The 9,917-nt window shown below is 45.3% G+C and overlaps 1 protein-coding gene across 5 annotated transcripts in view; it reads right to left on the bottom strand.

Annotated features, from left to right (window-relative positions):
• Positions 1-2,953: 2,953 nt before the first annotated feature.
• Positions 2,954-9,917, bottom strand: part of usp54b (ubiquitin specific peptidase 54b) — a 36,694-nt gene continuing 29,730 nt past the window's right edge. For 4 of the 5 annotated variants that reach the window (XM_040176626.2, XM_040176627.2, XM_040176630.2 and 1 more), the window contains 4 exons: positions 8,204-9,027; positions 7,020-7,144; positions 6,788-6,919; positions 2,954-5,277 (listed from right to left, as the gene is read on the bottom strand). In XM_040176626.2, coding sequence (XP_040032560.2) covers positions 5,191-5,277; positions 6,788-6,919; positions 7,020-7,144; positions 8,204-9,027 — 1,168 coding nt within the window. In that variant the 3' untranslated portion in view covers positions 2,954-5,190. Of the gene's footprint in view, positions 5,278-6,451; positions 6,592-6,787; positions 6,920-7,019; positions 7,145-8,203; positions 9,028-9,917 lie in introns of all 5 variants that reach the window. The other variant, XR_005712248.2, reaches the window with a different exon arrangement.

Here is a 9,917-nt window from a genome sequence, read left to right as displayed (position 1 = left end):
ATTTGTCTGCGGGAACTTTCGGCTTTATGTGATATGGCAAAACCAATTCTGACAATAGTCATACTAGCAGCTTGGGCCCTCGGCCTCGGATGTTAGTTAAGTGAGCTGCTCATCCAGCAGCAGGTTGACATTTTGGCTAATTGGACGGATGACCATAACATTTGGGTTCAGACAGTTATGATGAATTATGTGCAACTCCTCCCGCCAATTCTTCTTTGGTGCAATAATCCGGTCAACGTGTCATTCTGCTAACGCTCATGCCGGTGTACAGAGGAAAGCTGAGAGTCATGTGGATTGAGACAAATTCAGAGACTTTCAGTTGGATTTCCTTCTACATTACGTGGCTTCATCCATTTTCTGAAAACAATTTGGTCAGTTTATCCCTCAGTCAAGAAGGGATTTTTCAAAGCAATTTTGTTTCAGGGGTTTGTTTTTCCTCCCGGCCGCCCGAGGGACATTCTTGTTTTCTATAAGAGAGTCGTCTTTGTAATTATTTTTATTTTACTTTACTGTCTGTATTCCTTCTGCATTACCTGTGTTGACCCAACCTGTTTCAAGAAAAGCCTAAAAAACGGGACACCTGCAGATTATAATTCCCTAAAATGAAACCTTTGGTAAACTACTGGTTGGATGGGAGTGTTTTTAACAATGTTTCTTAATTCTCATTCTCATTCCCAAAATAATTATGTGATAAGTTCAATAAAAAGAGAGAATATGTAAGTTTAATGAACAGCGTTTCTTCCCTTTTCCAAAATGAGGGATACTTTTTTCAAAGAGGGTGCATCATTGAGAACCACTGGTTCAGATTAAACACTTTTCATATTGCCATCTGTACTTTTCTCACAAAGCTCAGGAGGTTAAATGATATAGTATTTTAGATTTGCTGCTTTGGGTCCCCAGGGTTGTCATTGTAACAGTCTGGTAATATCTTCACAGTTGCAAATTACAACAGAACAAAGAGAGTGGGACGTGTCACAAGCAGTTTAAATGGCAAAAATCCATTCAATCACTGTGGAAATCAACGTCTAAAGCCAACTAAACTGTCTTGCAGGCAAAATTGATTAGTTGGGTTTTAAGAGTACAACAGCAGAAGAATACAAGTTTTCTACCCGGAAACAAACGTTGAACATTTGACCTAAGGAAAAATGAAAACATTGGAAGTCTCTTAATGTTTCATTCTAGGAGGGAAACATAACACTCCAGGAACATATGCTTTATGCTTCCCCATTTTCTCATTTATTTTTAGCCTTAGCCATTTTTTATACTATAAAAACGTTGTTCTGGCGAAAGGTTGGTGTGAAATAAATGTACAACTATAAGGTGGGTGGCAGCATTGTTGATCCTTTAACCTGTCATAGCTGTACAGATACAGGAGCGGGTGGAAACATCCGGGTCCGAAAAGTAAAGCCAATGCTGCTTAAACATAATTGGTTTAAATTAAGGGGGGGGCGACTTTTCTCCTTACAAATAAAAATGCTGACTGTAGGAGATTAGGAGAAAAGTAACTTTCTATCTTGATAAACTACCTTGGTAAACATTATGTAGAGCCAAATGTTCATTGATGGTCCTATTTGCAGTAGAATAAAAATCAGTGTATGGGCCTAAGGGGCGTGGCTACCTTGTGATTGACAAGTCGCTACAATAGCTGTTTGCTCTGGGTTGTTTTTTGTCTTTCACACTTTCACTGTGTTTTTACGCTGCATGAAGGCTGACCTTTTCAGGATGCCTGAAATTTTCTATACTCACCTCTTTGAAGAGTTAATTCCTGACTAATCTAAACGTCTCCTTGTCCACACTTGTATTGTTCATACATCAAGACCTTTCTTCACTATTAACATGCAGTAACAAAGAAAAACCGCGATTTGCATTACTTGATAAATTTCTACCTTCTTCCAGGTACTCCCACACGACCTTTGTCACAGGTTTCTTTAATGTTAGCCGCCTTCAAATGAAGCCAATGGTCACAAATTAGAATTCTACTGCAAACACCTTCTTTGCTCGTGAAAAGTACGTTAGTCTTCACACATTGCAGCTCTCGAAGAAGCGAGGGGAGAAAACCAATTAAAGCGACTGTACTTTAGCAACAGCATCCAATACCTCTGAATTCCCGTCACTGGATCTGTACAAAATAGCAGGAGAAACACACACAGACATGAAGGAACCCTTAAGTGTACTCTGCCTGCACCGCAGCCAGGTGGGTGTCACAGTGTGTCGATGCTTCTGTGAATGAGTGAATTTGTGATCATGTGGGAGGCCAGTGTGTCGCTGCCTACATCTAGTGGTAGAAGCACCGACTGCAGACCGACCAACATGACAACACATTGACTGCGCAATATATATTTAAAAACACAGTCATTGCGCAGAGCACGTATTTTATTTTAAATCGGATTTGAAAAAGGAGAATCTGGCTCAGAATTTTGAAGGACTTTAATTTCAAAATCCTCCATCAGACTGTCCTAATATTGTCCCAGCTGCACTCACACTGTGTGTTATTAATGTGAGGATAAATTAGCCTTTTCCTTTCAAATGACCCCAAATTAGAAGGAAGTTGGCTCATGAATGACGTTCAAAATAATAATATGACTCCTTGTTGGTGTCATAATTCACTCAAATAGGAGCAGATGGACAATAAACCTTTTTTTGTATTCTATGTGACTTACACTTACCAACGGAAATCACCAAGTGTCACAACGTCCGTACATCCACTTCACATCATAGAACTAAGACGCTTCAGCTGCAGGCCCGGGAATCTTAACCTTTCTACGTTTTATTCACTACTTAATACCGAAAAGGGAGTTTCGTGTACATCCATGGCTAACTTTGTAATCATTTTAATTCTGATAATTGGAAAAAATATTAGTATAATAAACGGCCAAATAAAAAAGGGGGATCAACAATTGGTAATTATCTTTACTCCTGATCCTCCTACAAACAAATGACGACACAGACGGAGTACGGTGGTTACGCCCCCTGTGGGAGTGCGTCGGTAATAACTTTATTGCAAAAATACAGGTTCCCTCTTTCCCGGAGCAACACCCCCCCAGAACTGACACACACAGTCTTCACACAGCCACATGCAGTGTTACCACTTACCACCACACCTCTCTTCCCCACTGGCCACCGCATCACTCGCAAACACACACTTTCATCCAGTAGTTTAACATTCATTCGCTCTCTTTCTCCCTTTTTTTTTTCTTGCTCCCTCCCTACTTGTTGCTCTCCTTTTTTGCACTCCGTCAGTCGAAACATAGTAAATAAATGCAGAACGACAAAGTTCACCAGCAGCATTAAACATGAGATCTCCTCCACCTCAGCGTGCCAGAGTCCATGAGAGCGCCCGTGGGCGGGGGGGGGGGGGGATGTGTGGGTGAGGGGGGCGGGGGGGGGAGGTGTGTGTCTGCCTCCTGACTGTCTCTGATACAGGATCGTGAGGGAAGGTTGATTTGCATAGCGGACTCATGCGCTACAATTGGCTACATTCTCCCACATCCGGAACCCCCAAAACAAACAAACAAACAAACAAACAAACAAAAACTACAACAGCAACCCATTTTAAACCTTAATTAAAGAAGAAAACAAACAGCAATGTTAAATACGCTCTCTGAGTTAAGTGCCAACCTTTGGTTTAGTTACATCGATCAATCAACATCAGTACAATTCTTGAGGAACTTTACATTGGCCGGTTTTTGGACTGTTATTTTATATGATATTTAATAGAATAAAGTATATAATAAATTTACTCTACACATGTTAGAATGTGAATTATAACTTGATACATGTTTAATAACTGTTCATACAACTGAGGAATGGTTGACATCTCTGATAGCTCACTGGCTGAAAATATACCTCTAATACATATATATCATATAAAGCATATTCATATTAGACATGTCACCGTCTCAGGCTGAACATGTGCATTTTCTATTCACATGAGGTCTCAAAACCAGTTTCAGTGGAAGGTAAAAATAATGTGAACAGATAAGTGCCACTGAAGTTCACCTGAGGCCTTTAAGTAAAACAAACGGCATCGACTTCTCTCCAGCTGCTTCTCGGTCAAATAGCCTTCGGAAAGTGCACTTCTGCTGAGTAACCTTGTAAAGCGCACTTGAGTCCTTTCTTTCATTCATTCATAAAGCCCAAGAGAAGGATTTCAAAACCTACGTGCCCTCATTCTATTATGACTTTTTCCTCCCTTGTTGCCCTATTTCTGATGCTACCGTTTCATTTTTGGAAGAAGGAAAGCGCGAATAAACAACAGCGCGAGAGAGAGAGAGAGAGAGAGAGAGAGAGAGAGAGAGAGAGAGAGAGAGAGAGAGAGGGACGAGGAAAGAAATGAAGCGCTTTTCTGTTTATTCTCCCGGTAGAAACGGGAGAGCTGTCATTAGGTCGGCGAGCGGTTTGCGGACGGGGGGGTCTTGGGGGGGGGCTGGGGACTCCAGCTAGACACTTGTGAAGTGCACTCCACTCCTATTTGAAACGCAGATATTTAAGTTTATCAATATTTGTTAATTATCATTATCAACATTCCATAAGGTCTTAATAATTAACATACAGGTTTCATACATGAGTGTTTCTGTACATGACTTTTAGTTAGTAGTGAGTTCGGTGTTGGGTGGGCGGGTCTACTGTGCGCGTACACAGGAAGAAGAAACTAAAAATAACAACAACCCCAAAAACAAAAAAGAAACATACGCCCGTCCATCCGAAACAGACGGCGTCCTGCTCCGTGTGCGTCCAACGGGAGACGCCCATGAAGAAAGAGGAAGAGGCGTGGCTGCTTGGTAGGAGCTGAGGGTCACGAGGGACGGAGGACAAGTCCGGTGACCAAGCCGACGACGCCACGTTTATGGGAAAACCTCTGAACACCCAGCAGGCTTGAGGGGGGGGGGGACAAGAAACAACAGTCCCGGGAAGTGAGGGGGAAAGGTTGAGGCTGTAGTTGGGAGGGGGGGGTCAGAGTGACTGCATAGACAGAGTAGTGGGTCAAAGAGGGAGGGAGGCAAAGGGAGAGGCCAAGCGGGGGGCTGCGGGCGCCGAGGGAGGCTCCGCCTCGGGCGCATGTGTGCGTGCGTGTTGTTTTGCGTGTGCGTGTTGTTTCGCAGGGAGGAGGGGGCGGGACAGGGGACGAGCTCGGAACCTCCCCAGCCGATACCGGGTCCCGCGAAGGCGAGGCCCGTCCAGGAGGAGACGTCAGTGGAGCAGAGGGGGACACTGGTCGGAGGACAGCTTGACGCCCGTCAGACACAGCCAGAAACTCCCCGCGCCGCCCGGCAGCTCCTGAGACAAGACGGGGGGGACAACAGCATTTTGATCGCACAAGTTCACTACAATAAACAATATCAACAATGTGAACCCTTCATCTGACCAATACAGAAATTGCGCAACCAGCTTTTCTACAGGTGCTGCTGTACTGTTGGATTCATGACATTTTCTGGACATTTCCTCTGATCTGTCTATGCAAACTTTGTAATTTGGCTTAAATTCAACCTTAATCTGAAAACATCTCTTCCGAGGCTGGATCACAAAATATGATACTGTACGACATAGAAAAATCACATAAAAAACTAAAACTGTTCTAAAAATATTCTACTATTTTGGGGGAATATCTTGCAGATATTATAAGTGACATGCATTTTATTTAAAGAGGGATGTTTTGTACTTGGGTGATTTGTTCAATTAAATTCAAACAATTAAAAAATGTAGGTTTGTAGTGAAACTGTTATTTTGTGCTGGATGAAATAGAATCAATCTTATCAATTGTGTCTGGAAGCAAGAGGGAACGTTTTCATGCGTAGAGCGAAAGCAAAGAAGCCACTGAAAATAATTTCGACAGGTTGAATGAGTCTGTGTCTACTTGCTTGTTTCTGTAACACTTCTGTTTCCTGTTTTTTTTTATTATGTAGGGGCCTCAGGCAGCTTACATATCTGTTTTCCGTTGAGTGTTTCCTCAACAAAGTGAAGCACCATAGAGAACTGACCTATTCATTGATGTAGCAAGACTTTTGTCTTTAGACCAGCGTTAGGCCTAAAGCCAGCTGTTCCCATCTGTTGTCAAGGCAAAATAATGGAATTACTTATAACATTGCTAATGTTCAAATCAGGAGGAAACAAAAACAACATCCAGAAAAAATATTTCAGATGCGCATAGTGATATTTGCACACTGAAGCTGTGGAAAGACGCCAGATGCCTCGTAGTATAAAAGAGATCTAAAAAGAGATCTGAATTGACTCAAACAAAACAGACAGGTCTGCAGTTTTTGAATGCAGCATTCGAGTAAAACAACGGAAAACATGCGTTGTTTCTGAAGAAGGGTAACTTCTGTGTCAGTTTTACAGAAATAAAAATATTCACTAATGAAATAATAACATGCCAAGAAAATATTTTTCCTTTCGCTATTCTAACCCTCTCTAGAAATGTCAGTACGTCACACGTGCCCAGCGCAGTGTTTACCTGTGAAGCGGTGGAGGGAGGTGGTGATGAGAAGGTGTTGGTGATGAGGAGGATGGAGGAGATGACAGTGGTGCAATGGCAACAGGGACTCAGAAGAGAGGAAGTAAGCAAGGAGAGGCACTGACGTCTGCCTGCTTCACCTTTTGAGAGAGAAAGAGAACGAGGAGAAGCAGAGAGACGAGGACGGATTGGAATTCGGAAAGCAGAACAAAGAAAAGGGACAAACGAGACACGCGGCGGGGACAGAAGGGGCGCGCGTGGAGTGCCGCTTCCATGCAGGTGCAGTTCTAGGGCCCGACCACGGGGGGGCGGCAGAGCTCAGGGAGTCACACTCACGAAGCTACGCGTCGCAGTCAGGCGGCTGCGGCGCGAGGTCACCGCCGTGCCACTCAGACTGCGTCCGATCCGCCTCGGGTTTCCCGCGTCGTCAGGCTCCCCCCCGCAGCGCGGATCCCGCACGATCGGAGGCTGAGGAGCGAGAAAAAGTCTGTGTCAGCCGTTGGGAGGGACGGAGACAACAGATGACCTGTTGGGTGGGGGCTCTGGTTGAAGAGACCTGCCTTCTTACCTTGTTGAGGTAGGTGGGGGTGCAGTCCGCCCCGTACACACTCCTTTCCATGTCTGCGTTGGGGGTCCTGGAGCGAATCTGGCCCACCACCCTCCTCGATATGAGCCTCTCTGATGGGCTGCAGCCTGAAAACACACACACACACACACACACACACACACACACACAAGGAGGTCAAAACCCAAACATTCAAGGATGGTCTCTAACACGTTCATATAAAACCTTACATATCAGAGGTGAATGATTATGATTATTTATTTATTCAACAAGACTTCTGTTGCAGCCGCTTATCGAATAAACTCATAAAACCGAGGAGGGTTTATTTTATGGTGGCACCGTCTCAGCAAATTAAAAAGTCTCCAGATAAATGTGTTAATATTTTAGCGTAATTACGATTTGGAAACATGTTAATATATAGTTCTGAGATTTCATAAAGTAACATGTGAGCACACCAAAAGGCCTTTGTGTTTTACAAGAAAAAGAATATTGAAATTTCCCAGAATCAGCAGCAACAACCTGCATAAACCCACTTGTGCTACAAATTGTGTGCAGAAAATATAAATTATCTCTACTTTACAATGTTTTTAGTTTACTGTCTTTTGCAGTTTGTATATTACATATACAACATTATTATTATTTTATACTGAATATCAGGTAATGAGACCATAAAATACTACCAATTCCCCTTAAAAATCTATATTTTGGCCCCAAGCTTTAATGCCTATTTAAATAACATATTTTAAAAGGAGGTTTTTTTTTTTTTGTGGCTCATCCATTTTCATTTGTAGAACTCTCTCCTTTTCATTACGAACACACTCCAAACCTGCACAGCGCATGTAGAGTAGAACTGGGACAAAGGGTTTTATTTGTTTTAAATTCTAAACCTGATTTTTGTTTCCATTTCAGAATAGCTTTGTCCATAGGAATCAAACTTTGAACTGTTGTTTTAACAGTGACACATTCCCTATCAACAATGTCTGATAAATTGGTTTAATTAATGAATAGATAATCAAAATTCAATGTTCTGACAATTGACAAATTAAATAATTAATATACTAATTGTTTCAGATCTGCTGAATATTAAAATTAAATTGTAATGTAAATGTGTCGCTGTAATAAATTTCACAAATTGTACTGTGGTAGCTCCTGTGTGTGTGTGTGTGTGTGTGTGCGTGCGTGTGTACCTGTCTTTCCAGCCAGCAGACTGGACTGGTAAAGGGAGTCAAGCTCGGACAGCTCGGCCTCTTCGCAGTCACAGCAGGGATCGCCCTCTCGCCCCGGGGCATGCTGGGAGCTGCAGTGCCCCGGAGAGGACTGGCAACCGCGGCTGCGGCGCTGACCGGAAGTCTGCGGCCTGATGGGGACACATCGGTCCGGGGGCGTGTCGTACGGCGTCACCACGGCGTCGGGGCGGTCCAAACTCCAGGAGGACCAATGACGCGCGCCGCTGTCGCCGGCGGCCTGGTGCCTCGGCCAGTGCGGAGCGTCGCTGCCGGTGGAATGGGCCTGGGGCGGCTGCCAGAGAGGCGTGAGAGGTTTCCTCTGCCCAGAGGCTTGCAGCGGGGAGGAGGGGGGAGGAGGAGAGGGCGGAGGGGGAGGGTGTGTGCGCGTGGGTTGAAGGTGTGCGGAGTGCGCGCTGTGTGTGGTGTGTGTGTCCCAGAGACGCAGAGGAAGCGAGGGCAGAGAGATGGCTAAGTGCTTCCCCAGGGGTCTGACCCTCACCCCCCCTGCCTGCAGCAACTCGCACAGCCTCACCCCCGTCCCCTCACTGCCGCCCTGGCCTTGCTCCCCCCTCCTCCCCACGGGCCCACCCTCTTCCTCCTCCCCTTGGCCGGAAGGGGCGCAAGGGTGAGGGATGCTGAGGGTGAGCGGGAGTCGAGGGGGAGCAGGTCGATAAGGTGGAGGGGGCGGGTCCGGGCCCAGAGCAGCGTCCTGATTGGCCGTCGCCTGGTCCTCTTCCTCCTCCTGATTGGGCGTCAGCAGTACTTGGACCGGGCCAGGCTGTTCACTGGAGGATACGAGAGAAGGAGGGTGTCAGTGAGCCAGCAGCACGGACCCCCCCACCCAAATAAAAAAAACAGAGCTGCTCTGACGTAAGGTGAGTTACTGCATAGCGGGAAGGTCACCACAGCACAGCAGGATAAACAAGCAGAAAACAGACACATACAAGCTCACTTTCACACAGCAGAAACACACAGCGGCCTCAAAGCCATGCTGTCCATGAGCAAGGCACACGCTCTCCGGCTCCGGTGACCGTCAGGCCGAACCCTCCAGCACACCCGAAGGCTCCGAAGAATTGAATGTCGTTACCAGACAGCAATCTGCGCGCTGCTGTGCTGATCCAGTAGATCAACGCTGAAAATGAATGTGGCCTCGACAGTCTGCAGTAATTCGGTCTCGGCGGGCCACTATGTTAGGTTATTGATTTACATGCGTTGATATGTGGAGGACATGATCTATGTTGAACATTAGTGGTTTCCTCTCTGCAGTGATTCTGTACTCTATCGGTGTGTGTGTGTGTGTGTGTGTGTGTGTGTGTGTAGAGTAAACTAATGCGTGTTTGTGTGCGTATGTGACAAGAGCACAAGTGTGTAAATGTGTGTGTCTGTTTTTTTTAAAAGAGGTTGTGCACTAACCTGTCTGTGTGTGCGTGAGCCCCCATCCCCCCCACACTCAACTCTCTCGTCTCTTTCCAGCCTCAGTAATTACCCAGCAGGCTTTGCAACAGCAAGCTATAAATCTGGAGCTTGTGTTGATCAATAGAGGAGAGGAGGAAGGTAATAAAAGAAGCCCAGCGCCGGGCTTTATCTCCTCCCTCTGCCCACCCTCCTGCTGGTGGATTTACAATCAATCGATTTTTCTTACAAATTTTTTGCTGCAGTTTAATATGAGTTCTAA

The sequence above is a fragment of the Gasterosteus aculeatus genome, chromosome 5 (genome assembly GCF_964276395.1).
Source record: "Gasterosteus aculeatus chromosome 5, fGasAcu3.hap1.1, whole genome shotgun sequence".
Taxonomy (NCBI): domain Eukaryota; kingdom Metazoa; phylum Chordata; class Actinopteri; order Perciformes; family Gasterosteidae; genus Gasterosteus; species Gasterosteus aculeatus.
Note: the sequence above shows the minus strand (reverse complement) of the source record. Positions and strands in the feature narration are given on the sequence as shown.